The sequence below is a fragment of the Cimex lectularius genome, unplaced genomic scaffold (assembly GCF_000648675.2).
Source record: "Cimex lectularius strain Harlan isolate CLEC.00 unplaced genomic scaffold, Clec_2.1 scaffold94, whole genome shotgun sequence".
NCBI lineage: Eukaryota > Metazoa > Arthropoda > Insecta > Hemiptera > Cimicidae > Cimex > Cimex lectularius.
Genome location: NW_019392668.1, coordinates 1,136,061 through 1,155,993, shown reverse-complemented (window position 1 = coordinate 1,155,993; position 19,933 = coordinate 1,136,061). Strand labels below are relative to the sequence as shown.

The 19,933-nt window shown below is 36.0% G+C and overlaps 2 protein-coding genes across 2 annotated transcripts in view; one reads left to right on the top strand and one right to left on the bottom strand.

The window, feature by feature from the left end:
- Window positions 1-7,083, top strand: part of LOC106670230 (protein lozenge) — a 56,913-nt gene extending 49,830 nt beyond the window's left edge. Inside the window, exons 4-5 of the mRNA XM_014400368.2 lie at window positions 5,995-6,120; window positions 6,364-7,083. Of these exons, the coding sequence (XP_014255854.1) occupies window positions 5,995-6,120; window positions 6,364-6,752 (515 nt within the window). The 3' untranslated portion in view covers window positions 6,753-7,083. The remainder of the gene's footprint in view (window positions 1-5,994; window positions 6,121-6,363) is intronic.
- A 1,441-nt stretch (window positions 7,084-8,524) lies between these two features.
- Window positions 8,525-18,593, bottom strand: LOC106670259 (alpha,alpha-trehalose-phosphate synthase [UDP-forming]). Its single transcript, XM_014400437.2, has 13 exons — window positions 18,493-18,593; window positions 15,452-15,557; window positions 12,929-13,082; window positions 12,727-12,852; window positions 12,504-12,638; window positions 11,528-11,645; window positions 11,137-11,447; window positions 10,872-11,088; window positions 10,656-10,812; window positions 10,410-10,601; window positions 10,022-10,349; window positions 9,660-9,953; window positions 8,525-8,847 (listed from the first exon to the last, which is right to left on the bottom strand). Exons 2-13 carry the CDS (start codon window positions 15,544-15,546, stop codon window positions 8,656-8,658), a joined length of 2,319 nt encoding a protein of 772 aa, XP_014255923.1. The 5' UTR covers window positions 15,547-15,557; window positions 18,493-18,593; the 3' UTR covers window positions 8,525-8,655.
- Between the last annotated feature and the right edge of the window lie 1,340 nt (window positions 18,594-19,933).

The following is a 19,933-nucleotide window of genomic DNA, read 5'->3' as shown; positions in this document are numbered from 1 at the left end:
TACAAGTGTAATGGGAATAGTGAACTGGGAAGGGTTTATTGCTTACAAACATTCTTCGAATCTGTACAGACGCAACATCATATGTCGCTGAACTAAGGGCTTTGTGCAGGCGTAACTTACATATAAACAAAAATACCTTGCTGTATTTCCTGTTCGTGGTATATTTTAAATATATTTTTTTACGGATGCTTAGTTGTTCTTCTGGTGTTTCGGGTTCGTATCGAATTATTAAATCGCCGTCGAAAATTTTCAAGCGAAGTTGATACCAGTTGACGGAGGAAGACCATCTAGGGGAAAATCGTTGTGTATCGTATAACGCCATGTACGGCTTGTCATCCTACACTCCTCTTCCTAAACGGGATGGGGACAACAGCAAAAAAAGAAAACAAGAAGAAAACAAAAAATCCCTCCCAAACTTTGGGCAAGTGGAAAATGCAATGAATCGCCGACAAATCCAGGAAACGACGAATCGATTTGGAAATAAAGAGATCCGGGTGCCTAAACTCCGTTCACCCTTAACCTCAACCCAAACCACAAATTTTTATACCGCTTACCACACGGATTAACTACTTAATTAATCTGTTATCGGTCCTTTCCCAAGAAATGTTTATTTTTTGTGGATGTTTTGTATTAGAGAAAAAACAGTTCACATGAGTAAAGTTACTACCACCTTTAGACTGGAAACTATGCTAGTTGTTATAACATAATCTAAGGTTTAGTGTAGCCCGCATCAATCATTTAACTCTTTTTTAATTCTCTAACAAAAATATAAATAATTAACACAATAATTTTCATGCAGTGAACCTTAAGTCGTGATATACAACAGTTGCCCCCATAGTTGCCAGTCTAAAAGTGTTACCAACTTAAATATGTTTTATAACAGTCGCTCCGTTTACGGATCGTATGAAAGAACCTTGAAATATCTTTATAGTAGAAAGTTTTCTAACTGCCGACTGAATTTGGAACAATAACATTAGTCGACATACATCATAGACGGGGGGTCGTACGATCGTAGGAAAGATCGACTTTTGCAAAATACATACAAGAAATTCCTTAGCGCATCAGTAAGGCACAGTAGGTTTGATCTGCCACAGTAATTAACAAGGCCAATTTAATATATTATTTGACCATTTATTACATAGTTGCAAATATGGTAGTAGATGCGTACATGTTATGACATAGGTTTGGTCTACCTCATAGAACGAATTTTCCGAGTTCAAGGATCAGGCTACTCCGACTACTGTCTTGTGGGAGGGGGTTGCCACAGGGCGCTGTGCTTGGACCACTCCTGTTCTCCTCTAATCAGCTATCCTAACTTCACCCTTTACTCCCCTGCAACCTTTGTTGACGACACTGTGAGTACCTTCAATCACTAGGAGGAGCTCCACGCATACTCCAATCGCCAAAAGGAGTAAACTTTCGAGGATAAACATTATCGAAATTAAATGCTCCCAACATTTTTACCTCTCAATTGCGTACGCTACCTTGGGTTCTATCTTGACCCAAGCATAACCTGGAACCGACACTTATAAATAAAAAGACAGAAAGACGCTTCAAACTTCTCTATATACTACTTGCTGGACGGAAATCTAAGATGTCGACAATAAACAAACTGACACTCTACAAAACACAATTTGGACATATGGGTTAGAACTATGGGACACAGCAAAACCTACCAATATCCAACGAATTCGGCCCTTCTAATCCAAAGTCCTTTTCAATCCCCATCAAATATTCTGTTTCAAAATAATATTTCCATATCCCAACACACTAGTTCAATCCATGTACAATATAATCCATCCATATAATCCTGTCAGATGTCTAAAGCGGTGATGGGTCCGGGACCTGCTCTCCAAAAACTACCCTTTGCGCAAAATTGGAAGAACAACAATGGTTGCTAACTCCCCTTATGACATAGTGTATTGTAAATATGTATGATATTCCATAAAATTAGATAATGTATTACTTTATACAGTTGGTAACAAATATTTTATTAGAAAAAAAGGTTCGCTCTATTAGAACGCACATTGAATTGCTGGTCACAGAATCAACACAAACCAGTACCAATTTTTTTTTTTTTTTTTTTTTTGACAATTCTAGAAAAAATACAATATGAAAATATATGCCACCTAAATAAATAGCAGGGGTCAATCGTTCCCCTTAATATGATCACATGTAAAATTGTAATACAGCGATGACATTTCTCAAGAAAGGATGTCTATTTTCGACTTATAAGGAAAAGTCACTTTTAGATTTCGGTATTCCTTGATATTTCATCTTTTCGGTTCTTTTACACTACGTTATGAGCTGTGGTTTAATTGAAAATTGAATATGCAAAGGGCACCAAAATTGCTTTTGGTTTGTTTATCCTGGGCTTAAATCTCACGAAATTACCGTCTTTACGAAATAATGGAAGGCTCTTCCTCCTGGCTACCGTTGGAAATGAGACGAAGGAATTTCCATTCCCATCCGCTTTAAGGGCGTTACCGGGACTTTTTCTCCCCCATCCCCAAAGATAGGAGACTAATTTATATAATTTGATAATTGCAATGGAATGGCCGACGGAATGGAAGGTAAGCATGAATGGGGATCGGGCTGTGATTGTGGTCAGCTACGTGCTCCTTGGAGGCTCATTCATCCAGCTACTCACCGGATGCTCGTATCACAGGTTATTACTTCGACTTCTTCACATCGGCTCCCGTTAAACTAGACGATTTCTTCTTGCATCGAAAACATTTTTCAATCTCGTTTGTATTGTTTTTTAAAAGAGCGAGTTGTACAACTGCGTCTTATATATTCAACGTATGCCTGTTTTCACTTTAACCTGTACATTTAGCCTTTTGAAAGGTCAAAAAGTAACTTCTTGATTTTCTATTCAGTTTTACACGGCGAGCGAAATTTCCACCAGGGTAGAGAAATAGGAAGAAAAGTATAAAATGATAAGATTAGTAAGAACTAGAAGGTAAAAATAAAGAGTAATACCGCCTCAAGCAACATAGGAATGTTGAACTGATCAGCAATTATCACTTAAATGGGTCTGTTCTGTGTTCTCACCATTCATGTTTTGCTGTTCAACTTTAATACTAAAAGTAGTAAAGTTTACCAAAGTACTACAACAAAAGTTGAATCGTGAGAACGCGCCTTTAAAATGTTCATCAGCTAAAGTTTGACCGGTTCAAATTCTTGAAACTTTGTCGTTCAAATAATGAGTCATTCCTTGCAGGTTGAAACGTAACTTGAAACATATGAATTTCCCAGTTCACAGTTCACTTCAACTTTTATACTGCGCATATTTTGCGTTTATAGTAGATGAATGGGGTTTGGTCTGCGAGTTGGTGAACTCATGTTGAACCGGCACACGGGCACTACTGGGTCTTTCTTCACTCGCTGGTTTTTTGTTTGAGTTATTCAAACGCGTTTCGGCATTGCGCCTTCTTCAGTGAAAAACTGGAAAAAAAGATGGCGCAATGCCGAAACGCGTTTGAATAACTCAAACAAAAAAACCCGCGAGTGAAGACAGACCCAGTAGTGCCCGTATGCCGGTCCAACAAAAAAAAGCCTGTTCAAATTTAAATTACGATAAAAACACAGGTAAAATCTCCCACTTTGGAGTTGTAAATAAATTATTGAATAGTAAACGTCTTCTCTGTTGGCTTTTCTGTGAAGCAACGTTCCGGTGGTTTGATTTTTTTATGCTGCACCATTTTTAAGTTTCAAATTTGTTTTAGTGATGATTTTAACTGATATAAATTCGGCTAGAATCGTAACATTGTTGGAAGATGGTTAGGGATGGTTAGGGAAGAAGTTAAACGTATATGACCAGGGTGGTTAACATTCCCAGAACAACTGTCCGAACGGTCTTCCGGTCACCTCAAGAAGGCATGGATCAGGTCATCATCGTGTCACATCTCAGATAGATGATCGTTTTATTGTTTCGAATGTACTCCTTAATCGGCATTCTACCTCTGTTGAGATCGAGCAGCCACGTGAACAAGTTAGAAATATGATTGTCAGTTCACGCATTGTAAGGCCAAGACTTTCAGAAGCTGGATTCCATGCGAGAAGGCTTCCCACTGGTCCAAAATCTCTGTCAAGTTTCAGATTATCTCGGTTAAGTTTCGCAAGAAATCATATCAATTGGTCTGAGCAAGATTGGACTAAATATGTTTTCGTACGAGTCAAGGTTTTGTTTGAGGTCTTATGACGGCTGAGAGAGGGTTTAGAGAAGAACAGGAGAGCGATATATCCCTCAACGTTTTCCGGAGAAGCTATGGAGGTGGTGTTGTTATGGTTTGGGCAGGCATTTCTTCGGAAGGTCGCTTGATCTTTATCGAGAATTCCGTAACAGCTCCGCGATACAATGAAGTTGTGTTATCAGAAGTTGTTCCTTATATGCCTTATTTTTCAAACCCCATTAGCTAGGATCGTTGGTGTCTACTTGGAACAGGCTTCAACTCAATGTTTGGCGTAGCCAGCATGTAGTTCCTACTAAAAACCCTATCGAACTACCTTTGAGACCAGTTGTCAAAGAGGACAAAAAGTAGCACAGTGATGTCAGAGCATTTGCAGTAAATAAAAATGGCGCTGTTGGAATAGTATGAAAACATCCCACAGCACTACATTCAAAACCTCATAAAATCGATACCACGTCGAAAACAAACGGTGATCAAATCATGAGGAAGAAATACTGATTACGGAAAAACTTAATATTTTCTTCAATGTTTCCATAGGACCATTTTTCTTTAAAAATATCCAGTAAACAACAAAAAATAAAAATTTGCAAGTATTTAGTAAAAAAAGAGGCTGGCTACATTTTTTTGCCTCTCAGGTAATCTATAAGCAAACTATGCGTCTACAAACTCGTATCTAAATGTAGACAAGCCTTAATTGTTTGTAGTAATAAGGCAAAATGTAAGACTAGAGGGCAAAACCAACACTGAAGCTGAGGAGAAGCCAAAACGTGCCTGAGAGGAAGCGATGAGGCAGATCATGATTGGAAACGACTCAACTATTTTTAACTACTTATTCCAAACTAAATAATGTCAACTGATCTAAACTGTTTCAACTGAAGATGGTATTGATTAGAAACGCGTCTGAGCGAGAATAGGCGGACCCAGATCAATTCCAGCGTTCATCCACTAATGCACCAAGCAGCACACCAACTTTAACCAGTGATATTCCGCTAAATCCAGTTAGTTTAAAAACAATTTAAACAATTAATTACATTTTCTTCTTTCAAAAAGTATACATTGTCCACCCACTCAAACATTTTTCAGTCTATGCTTAAATTTTCCAGGCGGTATCATACAATTTCGAGATAAAAAAACTTTAATTTTAATTAAACAACTTTAGAGTTTTTATAGTCCCGGAGGTTGAAAAATAACGTAGTCGAATGAAGAGAAGTCGGGGATATAAGCAGGGAGATACAAAAGTTCACCTTTGCGTCATTTATTTCAAATTCCATAGTTCCATTAATCTTAAATCTTAAGCAATTTTTCCTTGATAAACACGGTTTCTAAATTTCCGCAGATGTCCGATTTGTCACTTGTGGTTCGCTACTCTGACATCTTGAGATCTAATTTTGGATCCTAAGATCATCCTAATAATTTAAATCTAAATCAAGTTTACAATGATGGTAATTAACGCTATCTTTTTAAACAAAATCCAATTTTGTCAGATAATCAGGAATCTGTTCTCGAGTAATTCAGAATTATCGACCTGATCGAACTGGTATTCTCAGCAGTGAAATGTATATAGCTTAAAACTATTCCATCTTACCATGCAACCCCCTTTTACATTTAACCCGTTTTTCCTATCAAGCGAATCAACAATATTTGACTAAATTTAATAACGGTTTCACGTACAAAAACCTCTGCAACGACCTAGATCTTTACCAACTACGAGTAGAAATGACCAAGCGGTCAATTTTTTTTCTCTTGTAAATAATGTCAAGCATTGCTTCCGCAGAAAAAATAAGGAAGATTTCTGTTTCAGAGACTGCAAACATGAACGATAACTGCTTGAGCGGTTACACCCCTTCGTGCGGATACAATGCCCCAGGATATGGGATGGGTGCTATCGATACAATCCCGGAAACTTCACCTTACCAACCCCCGAACAGTAAGTAATTTCACATCATTCTCGGTTTACCAAAAAAAAAATAACTGATCCCTAAAGTAATTTAACAATTTCTATATAAAAAAATATGATTTGCAACACTGAAAATATGATGCAAAATTAATCTAAATTTATAAATTTGTAATTCACTGAAGTATTACATTGTATAAAAGTATACATTTTAATATATATAAATTTAGAAAATGTAGTTGTTTTTAAAAGTATTGTTCTTTTTTTTTATTGTAGATGTGATGGACACGATAGATTACGGTGGATACAAGGCGACTGGCGAATTGGAAGATTGTCATAATTACGACCCAGGAGGCTACTGGAGCGGCGGGAACTACAACTACTACCCCAGTGGGCAGCCACCCCCGAGCCAGCACTACACCCCTTCAATGGTGCTTTACCCCTCGCTCTACTCGACGGTCAACCAAAACCAAATCCACCTCCATGTTCACAACGTCGGCGACTACAAGCCGGCTGAACAGTACCCGGAGGACGTGACGACCATCGTCTCACCCAATAACGTCACCATCAGCCTGGGCAACCGATCGATGGACAATGTTATACACGATCAGCCTCAGCAGTACGACCGCCAGCACGGGGACCCCTCCGTCTGGAGACCGTACTGAACTACAAATTACAAAAAAAATAATCATAATCGTGTAAATATCTATCGAAAACGCGGTGAATTAAAAAATGTAGAACCAAAGATTTTTCAATAATATCAAAATGTCGGGTTGTAATATGTACCAATTTCTCATCTATTAATAATTTACAACTTTCTCGTCTTTCTTTTAATTTTAATTGAACAGATAATCAATAGACATAGTAAATAACGCGGTTAAAGTGTTGTGTCAAAGCAATTCATTTACTCAGTTGTTAAGGCACATTTCAATATTTTGGGTAATTCACTAATTTCGTGGTCCGCTTGACCAATTAATATATTACGATTAATTAAGGTTTTTAGTTGAGATAAAAAAGTCAATGGCACGAGCGGGATTCGAAAAATGGCAAAAAGGAGGGAAAACTCAAAAGGTGGGGTTGAGATGGGAAGTTAGTGTCCGAGTGGATGGAGGTCATGATAGCTCAAATGGTAGAGCAGCGGCGTATCTAGCCGAAGATCGTGGGTTCGAATCCCGCTCGTGCCATTGACTTTTTTATCTCAACTAAAAACCTTAATTAATCGTAATTTTGGGTAATTATCCAGCAGATTCTAACGGTGTTTGTACCATATCACCAAATCAAATATTATTCAGCATAATTTGTGGGATTGTTGAAAACAAAAGATACCGAAAACGGAGGCAAATCATGTCAGTCATTTTATCATTAATGATCAATCCTTTGTTACTTTAGTCCTTGACCAATACACCTCACAAGATTTCCATGCTCTAGTTATAAAGTTTAAATAGTTTTGTTTCTTTGAAAAAACTTTCTTTTGTTTTCTTTTTTTGAGTAAGAACTCAAATCTAAAATTCACTTTTTTTATTTAGCCCATTTCTTTAATTTCAAATTACAATTTTTACTGTACAGATCAAATCAGATTTTTTTTTAATGTACAGTCATATTGTCATCTCTCAACCTAAGCACCCCATTGTTTTTATTTAAAATGTTAACTTAGGCTAACTTTGAAATACTTATTTCCCGCATTAGTTATCTTGCCCATTATTAATGGGAAATTTATGTCTTTGTGCTAGATTGAAGTCCTGTTCAAGACGCCTTATTCCAAAAGGTGGGAATTTGGATTGCACAGAGAAAGATGTGAAAAAAAACTGTAAAATAAAATTTATGTGATAACCGATAAGATAAGGTGGACCTTATGCGCAATTTTAAGTTTAAAATTATTAAATCAATGAAAATCAAAAAAGTTAATTAACATTTTTAAATATTAGATATTTAAACAAACAAAAATATCATTAAAAATGTAGTATTTTTATTTCAATGAGGTCTTTAATTTGGCCTAGAATCGAAACTATTGTAAATTTGTCTCCTAAAGAAAGAAGCAATGTATTAATAAGCAAATAAAATTATGTTATTTATTTAAGAAATATATAGAATTATTTTTTGTACCGAGTTGTCCAAAACAAGCAAAAACTTGAAATATAAATATCTTTTATTAATTCTTCTGAAAATTAACTCTATATAAAAGAATAGATTTTCTTATATGTATATGAAATTGATCCAGTGCATAAAGTGTTGTATTTCAAGTTCCATTGCGGCGTGATTAATCTCAGTTGACAAAGACTGTCACAGGCTATTAACTTCTAACTTTCAGGTGTTTTTATCTAACGGTCTCTTTAGTAACACCTATTCCACGAAATGGATTCCATATAAAATAAACAAATATTCCAAAATATATTTACTATTACAGGGCAACAATTGACTTGTATATATTAAAAAAAAATACTGAAATCATTTAAATTTACTTTACAAACCTTTTACATTTTTTTTATGGAATGATATGCTATTGAATTTCTCAATAAATTGGAGTCGAAAAATAAACGGATCTCTTCTCAGTCTTTGGAATTTAGCGTTTTACTTTTCAACCAGTGGTTTCTTGGCCGGGGAAGAGGAGATTTCTTTTTTTTCTGAAGAAAGGACAAATCGGCGTTCCACCCAGCACAAGAGCGTATAGATGCTGTCGATAGATGACAGGCGTACATCTGCATCAGTCTTGACCTGCAAGTCATTTGTCACTCGGAACGTATAAGCCATTCCTTTTAGCACCTGTTACAAAACAAAACAAACTTCAGAACAAAACTCCCTTAAAAAAATGTGCAAACTAATGTACTATTTTATCACTATAAAAAAGATAAAGGTAACTTGCTGATCCAACCATGATCCACATCACATCACCTAAGATTCTACTATGATAGTTCCTGTTTTAATTTTTTTTATGATTCTAGTCAGACTGAAAAATACCTTCATGGCAATATGAATTTATGGTTAAGGAAACTATACTCAAACTAAAAATTTCATAATTATAGTGGATAATGATAATAAATAATATGTGTTATTACTGTAATACATTTACAAAGCCAATGAAATTACAAAAAGAAAAATAATAGTTTTGAACTGAAAGGGAAACATGTTGTTCACAGTCCACCGAACTACCTAATCCCTAGGGTGCTGGTTCATCCGGCCCGGAGGACCACAATGTTTGTCTCCAAGCTGTTTTTGAATGAAAAAACTTAATCTTGATTACTGACATATCAAAACTGTTAAATTAAAAAAGATATATTAAAAAAATAAAAAAACAACGGCCGAAAGAATGGAGCTGGAAGAAAGTGAGAAGAAGGGGACATAGCATCAACAGTGCTCTTACAGTAAAAACACATAGACCTACACAAGCACAGGTCAATGAGAAAAAGATATAGTTTTGATAGAACCAATATCAGCTGTCAATTTATAAACCTACCACTGAAAATCTTAAATTATTGTTTAAAAAGCAAAAAGCAAAAAATAATGTGAAAAATATATACAACGGTATATTCTATGCACAGTAAGATTTAAAGTTATGATAGAATATAAATTGTTACCTGGATAGCATCTTCATCTGTTACATCATCACCTGCAAAGATGATGCTGATCCGTTCGCTCCAGTCTAGGCCAAAGGCAGTCCTGAGGATGTAAATGGCCGCACGGCCTTTGTTCCAGTTGATAGGAGGCTTCGCTTCAATTGCAGAATGCGCATGGCTAACGACAAATCCTTCTTTTTCAATTAGGTCTTGTGCTTTGGAGAGAAGCTCAGGTTGGGCATCTATCGGTGTATTTCTATAGTGGAACGTGAGGTAAACGCCTTTATTTTCAACCCACGCGCCATCTTTGCAGACCTTTCAATTAATTAAATTAAAACATTAATGGAATAAAGAAATTAGTTATAAAAAAATATAAGGACTACCTGATCCTGAAGGTGTTTCAGTAAGCTCTTTGCCTTATTTTCATACTCAGCGGGCATGGGGTGTGTAAATTTGGTTCCATCAGGATGGATGATATCGAGGCCATGTGAGCCAGCATAAGTAATATTCTCAATTCCAACCATCATTTTCAAATTGTCAATCTTCCTACCTGAGATGATGGAAATATGGATATCAGGATGGTTTGCCAACTTTTGTAAAAGTTGCTTGGTAGGTTCTGGCAAAATTGCAAGATCCGGATGTGGTGATATAGGAGCAAGTGTTCCATCATAATCAAGAAGCAGAGCCAACTTTTTATTCTGGAAGTCCTCCCTATAAATTAAGTTTTATTGATTTTATGTTTCTGACAAGTAAAAAAAAAATATTATTTACTTAGCAAAATATTTATCAAATTCTTCTAGAGTAATAGGTTGTATGACCCTACTAAGCTTGCCATTTCCCTCATTCAGTTGTTCCATTTCATCCATAAATTTGTTGAGCCAGTACTTCACATCTCTTTTCTGCTCCCTTTTTCTTAGATAATTCATTCGAAGAATCCTCTCATCCTCAGGCATGGTGAGGGCGCTAAAGAATAAATCGGCAATCATTTAAAAAATTTGTTTCCTATTTGCTCTTTACCGGTGGAGAGCTTCCGATGCCGCTTTCAGTTCATAGGGGTTGCAGATTATTGCTTCATTCATGGACTCTCCTGCTCCGGCAAATGGTGATATAATGAGCACTCCTGGAGGAGAGTTCACTTGACAAGCCACATATTCTTTGGCTACTAGATTCATACCTAAAATCAAATTCTTCAGTTAACAAACTTAATTATATGCTCATTCCTTCTAATCTTACCATCACGAAGAGGTGTAATAAAAGCTACAGCAGCATCCCTGTAAAATCCAGCCAGTATATCTTGAGATACAGTATCATAGATATATCTTATAGGGGACCAGTTAGGAGTTGTAAATCTTCCATTGATTCGTCCGACAAGCTGGTCCATTTCTAATTTCAAGTCTTGATATTCTTTCACATCAGTCCTCGAGGGTACTGCTATTTGCAGCATTTCTACCTATAATCTGAATTAAATTTTGACAAGCAACATGCGTTCTCAGTATACCTTTTCAATGTGTTCAGGATAGTTGGCCAAAAGCATTTCAAAGGCTTTCAACCGTTGGGGTAGCCCTTTGGTGTAATCAAGCCTGTCGACGCCGAGTATGATCGTTCGGTTCGACAGTTTTGGTGCCTTTTCTGCCAAGCTAGAAAAGCGTTCAAACGGAATTCCAATCGGAAGAGGACATACCTTCACCGACCGACCGCCATGCTCTACCAGCATTTCGGACCGGTCAATTCTGCAACCCAGTCGTCGGTTACAGCAGTCAATAAAATTGATTGAATAATCATAGGTGTGGAATCCAACAAGATCGCATGCTACAAAAAATTCAGTTACTTTCACTCTCAAATACTTTTTTTTAATTTTATTTATTTATTTTATTTTTTTTAATTCTTACATAAGATGCCTTGAAGAATCTTATCCGACCAAGGGAACAACCTGAAGATATCCCAAGGTGGGAATGGGATGTGTAAAAAGAATGCCAGTTTAAAATGAATTTCCTTCAACTTCGCTTGCTGAAGAAAAGTATTAATTAACTAATAAAGAACACATTAAAAAACTAATTCTTACAAAATATAACACACATGAGCTACAATGACAAGTTCTAAGGAATAAACAGTGAAATAAATATTGAGTACCAAAAACCTGTTGATTGCGGAGAAAAAATATCCAACCCATGAATCAAAAACTTAGAATAATGTAGGTCTCTGCATATTATTTTTAGAAATGGAACAACGGTAGAGCATACCCTAGGCTTGAGGCACACAAACAGCTTCATAGAAGGGCCATCCATAAGACTTACAATGGAATTGGCAGAGAGTTACTGCAACAGGACCAGAATTCTGGGTGAAACCCTGACAGGGCACTGTTGCCTACGGATCATCAGGCACATACAACAGTTCAGAGTATAGACAGAATGGACAATGTGCAGATACAGGAAGAAAAGAAGATCGCAGAACACATTTTTATGTTTCTGTGAGGGTTTATGTTGATGTAGATTCCTGCAGAGAGAGGAAAAGCCACAAGAAAGGTTCTACACTAAGGACCTCCTGGCATGGCTATGGGGTTGATTAACAACCTAAAGCTTGCCATTGAGTTATAAAAATAGAGGAGCACAATAGATCTACTCGGATTGAGCTCTTCTGACCACCCTGTCCCCTATCCTCTACATAGATACAAAACTACAATATTTGTAGTATTATTTAATTTTAACCATTAATTTAACAATTTGCAAGAAATTTAAAACAATCACATATAGGCAGTGTATATGGAACAACTGCTGGGGTAGTAGTATATAGAGCATACACTGCAAATATGCATAATATTATGTATGTAGCAGCATAAGTAATCTAAACTTAAACGTATTTACTTACTTTTCTTATAAAAAGAGGTGCTAGCATCAGATGATAGTCATGCACCCAGATCAGGGGGTCACCGTTGTTTCCACTCAGTCTCTGTAAACCTTCGAATGTTTTCTCTGCAAATATCTTATTGGCTTTGGAATAGGACTGGAAATATACGTTTAGTTAAAATTCATTATCCATAGGCATAACACTATGTTTTTTGGTTTGGTTTTTTTGCTTTGTTTTTTTCTACCTTCCAGTAGTCAACTGCAAACGTAGCTCGGTCTGGCATGGAATGGAAGAGTGGCCAGAAGGTTTCGTTACAGCATCCGTTGTAGTAGCTCTGGTACATCGAGGGAGCCAATGCAACTGGGATTATCTAAAAGTCGCAAAGTTCAAAATTAAGTTGTGATTTTGATCTATAACTAGTTTTATAAAATAGATTTATAACTAACATTTTTGCTCTTGAGCTGAGCCGAGGGAGATTTGTCGTCAGGATTCGATTCAGGAATGGAAGAACCTTCAGTGTACAACGCACCAGGCCATCCAACCCAAATTCCATCATTCTCAATCACGACTGGAGCTACCGCTGTCACCAAACCTCCTGCGCTGTAATTCAATTTAAGAAGGTAGAAAAGTATCAGAAAGAGAAAAATGGCCCTTTAAATCAAATAGCTCCTCGTAACAGCTTTAAATAGGCCGATGGATAAATGATTCTCATTGGAAAACCAATTCAGTGCTTGTCTGATCGCCTGCCTGTCCCTGCTTATATCCTTAATGGCTGACAATGAATATGGTGAGAGGCAGAAACGTGTCTGACAGATCAAAACTGGTACGATAATCAGACCAAAATGTTTGCAAACTACATGCAACAACATAATGTTCATGTTTATTTTACGAAAATTGTTAGCTGTTACTTATAAATAGTTCTGGGTCCGGATTAATTTTTGACTCGTCGTTTCAGGATCTATGAGGCTACCTCTCCCTGCTTATATCCCTAAATAGAAAATGAGGTTAACCAATTGATCGGTAATTGCGGTTTCAAGGTGTCAATATACACGTTGTACATGCTACGACTATTTAAATTTTTGCAGAATTTTTATAAAGAAATGCAAAATCAACAGTAGAAAATCCCCTATATCACTAGATCATGTTGATTCGTACAGTGATTTATCGCCAAAAATAATAGAATTTGGTATGTTAGTCGGGCTGTGAGTCGATGAGCACATTTTGAAGTGATCATTGAAGATGGCGTGAACCGAAACCGTATGATTGAAACGAAAAACGGCAAGAATGGGCCCAGTTTAGGTTCAGTTTTACAAAACAATTGAGCTATAAGCCTTTTATTGGCCTCTTCTGTTTGCAGTACTAATTGCTAAATTAAAAAGCAAATTATTTTTTACCCAGACTTACTTTCTAGGCCAAATACGGCCAAATTCCTGTATGGTGATTTATTCCTTGTGTTAGCCTCTTCTTCTCCTTCCAAAGTATGGTTTTCATTTTGTTGATTTTTTTTAGTTCAACTATCGTCTTTTACTCTGCTCATTTGTTCCTCCTAGTTAAGTATTTTACGAGCTATGGTTATATGCCTTGTTTAATTTTTGATGTCTCTTCTTGTTTTGCCCTTTGACTTTTTTCCATCTCACGCTGTGTACTATTGTTATGATTAATGTTTAGATAATTGAAAAGAGACGAATTAGTAAAGATTTCTTTTGTATTAGATTTATATCTTTCAATTAATTAAGGTTTTAGTTGAGATAAAAAAGTCAGTGTCACGAGCAGGATTCGAACCCACGACTTTCGGCTAGATACGCTGGTAATCCACCACTTGAGCTATCGTGACTTCAGAATCAAATAGATTACGCGACATTTGAAAAGTGGCAAAAAGGAGGGAAAATTCAAAAAGGTACGGTTGAGATGGAAGTTGGTGTCCGAGTGGATCGAAGTCACGATAGCTCAAGTGGTGGAGTACCAGCGTATCTAGCCGAAAGTCGTGTGTTCGAATCCCGCTCGTGACACTGACCTTTTTATCTCAACTAAAAACCTTAATTAGATTAAAGATATTAATTGGTCACGCGGACCACGAAAACTAGTGAATTTATTACGATTATAGTTCATAAACTATCTAGCGAGATGTATTTTATCTTTTCCGACTACAAATTTCTAGGTATGAGATTTCGGGAATGGGGTTCCTATTGACTTAGTTGTTCAAACAAATTATCCTATGTGAAATGAAGTCTACCCAATAAGCCCTTAACTTTCTACCATTATGGTTTATGGTAACCATTGCTGACAGTTAAAACTGTTGACAATAAACTAAACTAAAAATAGTTTAATTTACTAAATTAAGTTTTCGAAAAGGATTAAATTAAGGCGGAAATGTAGAAAAGCCCTCATCATCGAAGAGTCAAGACCTTTCTGGAAATAGTTTGTACCTTGGTATTCCAAAATTTTTGAAAAGCAATCTGCCATGGTCTAATAATTTATTAATGGTCATGAAAAAAGAAGGACAAAATTGGTTAAAATAAACTCTACATTAAAAAATAAAGCTGCGACCAAGGATCAGTATGAGACCACAGGTTCAGACAGATAATGCTGATTTTCCACAGCGATAACCCAAAAATTAATCTGTATGGAACTCGGAGATGATAAACAAACATTCACCCTACTCTTATCGACAGGGACCTTTACGAAAACACTCAGTTAAAATAATAAATCGCAGTAAAAAGTTCGCTTGTTCCGCGAACTTTACCAGATCAAGTATTAAAGCACAGGAAAATACCTTGACTTCAAAATTAACAATAGAAAAATGTTTAATCTTTGCATTCTTTAAGATCGTGGATCAAAAAAGATTAAATATTCAGAAAATTCGGCAGGTTTGTTAAAACAACTTTTTGCAAAAAATTCTTTGACGGTGAAAAAAGCTAAAAAATTTATGTAGAACCAGTGGTTAAAAGTTATTTCAAAAACGTACGTACCTCGAATTTCTCTCCAATTTGCCGTCCTTGTTGAACTTGAGGACGAATGGTAGCCGGTTTGAAAGGACCAGAAGATTGCTAGCCGGTTCGGCCATGGTGTCTACGCCTGGAAGAGGGAAATGTAACAAAACGCACGTCAATAAAACACCTCTCACCAAGGGTAAAAGGAGAAAATCAAGATTTTCTTTGTCCCTTTGGACCTGTGATCGAATCTACCAATTCTCTCGGGGTCGCTTCGCCTTTATCTGCCGGATCAAAGGCTGCCCTCGAGGTTCGGAGATTTTCGACCTGCTTCGACCGTAACCGACATGTGGTTCGCCCATCGTCATAAAATTAATTACGGCTTTCTTCGGATAAGAAAGGGTAAAAATAATTTATTTTTTGTTATATCCTGCTTCAATTTGAAACCATGAAATAATCTATTATCAGGCGGAACTGCTAATTACCGAATAGTGAAAGCTTAAAATGTTTAATAACAATAAAATGGCGTTAACTTTATGTTTCCACTCATTTTATCAAGACAATTTCCTCGGAAATTGTTAATAATATGGCTTTAATTTTCAATTTTAAAAATAAAACGTTTAATAATCAAACAACAATTTCAGTAATAATAGTCACCTTGAGAGTTTTTTAAAATATATTAGTGGTATAATGTTAAAAGATTTCAATAAATAGTACATGTCGTGTAACTGGATCAAATTGAGGCAGAAATGTGCTAACAAAAGCGTATCGACTCAGGTTCAGGTCCATTCCCAACGGGACAAAAAGCAGAAAGACTCATTTCTCATCGATTCAGTTTCATCCTCAACCGGACAAAAATCAGAAGGGATCATTTCATTTTTATTCAAATCCATTCTCAACTTGTCAAGAAGGTCAAGAAGCAGCAATTTCATATCGACCCATGCTCATTCCCAACGTGTATAAAAGCAAAACAATTTAATATTGGCTTAAGTACATTATCAACGGGACAAAAGCTCATTTCGGATTGTCTCAAGTTCTTCTCAACGAGTCAAAAAGCAGATAAACTCTTTTTGTATCGACTTAAGTCCATTCTCAACTGGTTAAAAAATAGAAAAGCTCATTTCATTTTAACTCAAATCTATTCTCAACTTCTCATTCCAAATCGGATCAAATCCTTTCTCAACGAGCCAAATGCAGGTCTCATTTCATACCGTCCCATGCTCATTCCCAACGTGTAAAAAACAAAACAATTAATTTAATCCATTATATTTCGTAGTCCGATTGACCAAATAACTACTTTCAATTAATTAATTATTTTACGTAAGGTATTTGTTGAAATGAAAAAGTTACTGTCGCGAGCGGGATTGGAACCAACCCCCCAGCCGAAGGTCGTGGGTTCGAATCCCGCTCGCGACACTAACTTTTTCATTTCAACCAATACCTTACATAAAGATTAATTAATTGAAACAAATTAATTTAATATTGGCTTAAGTTCATTATCAACGGGACAAAAGCTCATTTCGGATTGTCTCAAGTTCTTCTCAACGGATCAAAAAGCAGAAAAACTCTTTTTATATCGACTTAAGTCCATTCTCAACTGGTCAAAAAACAGAAGGGATCATTTCATTTTTAACTCAAATCCATTCTCAACTTGTGAAGAAGGTCAAGAAGCAGGACTCATTCCAAATCGGATCAAGTCCTTTCTCAACGAGAAAAAGCTCGTTTCACATTGCCTCAAGTTCTGTCTCAACAAGACAAAAAGCAGAACGTCTCATTTCGTATCAACTCATAGTAAAAAAAGCAGAACAAATTATTTCATATTGGCTTAAATTCATTCTCAGCAGGTCAAATAGCAGAAAAACTCTTTTTATATCAACTTAAATTCATCCTCTAAGGGGCGAAAAACAGAGGGGGCCAATTTCTTTTTAACTCAAATCCATTCTCAACTTGTCAAGAAGTAGGACTCTTTTCAAATCGAATCAAATCCTTTCTCAAGGAGACAAAGCAGGCCTCATTTTATCGACTTATGTTCATTCTCAACTGGATAAAAAGGTCATTTCATAATCAAAACAGTTCATTCCCAACGAGTGAAAAAAGAGAACGATTCAATTCGTATTGACTTACGTTCATTCTCAACGGGACAAAAGCTCATTTTATATTGACTCAGGCCTATTATTAATGGGTCAAAAAGCAGAAACACTACTTTCATATCAGCTCAATTTCATCCTCAACCTGACAAAAAGCAGAAGAGCTCATTTCATTTTAACTCAAATCTATTCTCAAGTTGTAAAGCCGTAGAACTCATTTCAAATCGAATCAAGCCCATGTCCGTCGATCTCTACATTTGATTTCAATTATATTTAACGGCGTTTCACCATACTTGTCAAATTTCCTATTGTTCTTTCGCAATCAAGGATAAAAAATTCCATTTAGCAGATCTTAGAAAAGAGACGGTTGTAAGTAAATTATATGAAAATAATCTCAGTGTTACAGGAGGGCTTAACTTAAGCTTAAGTCCACCTATCCGTTGCCTGTCGCGGACGAGGGGTCAAACCACTTCAAAATATTTATTTTATAATTTTCTCAACAAGTAGGGTCCAAGTAGTTGGCGAAGAGCGTGGCAACCCAAAAAAAGACACGTCCTGTGCCGGGATTCGAACCCAGGACCGCGTGGCAAACACGTGTTGAACGCCCGAACCACTCGGCCATCGCGAAAAATAGAAAAAAAGGATTGAATAAAGTAAAAATTAATCAATTTAAAAAGTAGTTTTTGCGAATTGAGACCGTCAAATATTTGTATTGTGTATATTGTATGTTTTTTCTAATAGGAGGAATTAAATTGTGGAGTTTTGTTCGGTATGATAGAACCGTTCAGAAATTTAGCGATGACAGGCGGACCATGATGATCCGAATTCGGTCCTGTAAAACAGACCGGTGAAACTATGTACTTTTTAATTGTTCAGTTCCATCACTGCCGTACAATTGGCGGTGTTATTTCAATTTTTTTTACAATGATTCACCTCGCTGGGTGGTAGCTTTTCAAATAATTGCATTGTAAAAAGGGAAAATACAAAAATTACCCGATCGTTGCTAGCGCAGTATCCGTTTAATTTGCACAACTTCCGAATTTACTAATCCCCTGGTTATAGTCGTGCATCCTTCAGCCGGAGGGGAACTCGAGGCCGGATTATCCGTTCGTCATCCTCATGTAAATTGGTGTATCGATCGAAATGAACTCGCAGGTCTTTCGTTCAACGCAACAACTCTCGAAATAAAATGTAATTTTGAATCAATCGTCTCGATTTTATTCTTGAAAAACATTGTTTAACTTGATTTGGGGATCCGAGTGGTTAGCGTGTCAGCGTGATATTACACTCTCGGCTCATAGACCCCGCGGTCGTGTGTTATTCTTTATTCTTTATTATTACATTACAAAATTACCAACTCGTACAGTATTACAGAGAGCCCTTTGCACAGGAGATGAAATTCACCCGAGTTCGAAAACAAAAAAAAGTAGGTCAAGCCAAGGATACAAAGGAGTTATCTTTTAGGCGTACCACGGGAATTGAACTTGAAGACGGCAGCAATTTAGGAATTTTTTTCAGATTTTCAAATGTTGAAATTGAATTACTGGTAGAATTAGTGGGGCCCAAAAATTTTTACAAGACACTGCAATGCGAGAAGCAATTCTGCTCGTGAGCGTCTTATGGTTGCCTTACGATTTTTCGCAACAGGTAAATATTTAAAATTTATTAATTTTATATATAACAATTGCAGCATTTCCCTTAAAACGATTTTTTGTAACAAATAAATATTTGAAATGCAACAATTTATATTAATTTGTATTATACAATAAAGCATGTGTTATTAATTCATGTGATTCTTATGGCAGTCTACAGTGCCTCTTCCGTATATCTGAATGTACAGTAAGCGGAATTTAAAAAAGAAACAGCTCCTGCGATTTTCAATATTCCCATATAGATATAACTAAAGGTAAATTATATTTACAATTAATGATTTTCCTTTTTTTTTTTTTTTTTTTTTTTGGAAACAATTACAATAAAAATTACAATAAAAGTTAAATGAAACAGGTGAAATGAAGATTGAATGAATACAAAAAAATGTTGTATTGTGTACCACCAGCACAAGCTTTCTACAAAGAAAAGAAACAATAAACCTAATAACGAAAAATAGAGCCATGTTTCGATATCTTCAATTCCATTTTCGCTCTTTATATTTTTTCATTTTTTTAAGTTCCTGAGAAACCTTAAATTAAAAGAAAAACATGATTATTTTAAAAAAGATTGATTATGTAGGAATCGATGTGGTGATGTTTTATTGTTTATTAAAAATTTAAATTTATTTGTGTAATAACATACCTGATTTCTTTATTTGCGTAGTTTCTTACTAATTTCAGGGGTCGGAGAATTGAAGTCTATCGCTAATTTTTCCATCACAAGGATTTTTTAACTCTATTTTTAAAATCTGGGTTATGGATGCCCCAAAGGGTGAATTTAATTC

What these genes read in the sequence shown, in the direction of transcription:
- LOC106670259 (XM_014400437.2), bottom strand. Translation starts at nt 15,546, where the DNA reads ATGGCCGAACCGGCTAGCAATCTTCTGGTCCTTTCAAACCGGCTACCA. An exon ending in TGAAACACCTTCAGGATCAG is followed by an intron (nt 9,954 to 10,021) that starts GTAGTCCTTATA and finishes ATTAATTGAAAG; the next exon opens with GTCTGCAAAGATGGCGCGTG. An exon ending in CAGATGAAGATGCTATCCAG is followed by an intron (nt 8,848 to 9,659) that starts GTAACAATTTAT and finishes GTTTTGTAACAG; the next exon opens with GTGCTAAAAGGAATGGCTTA.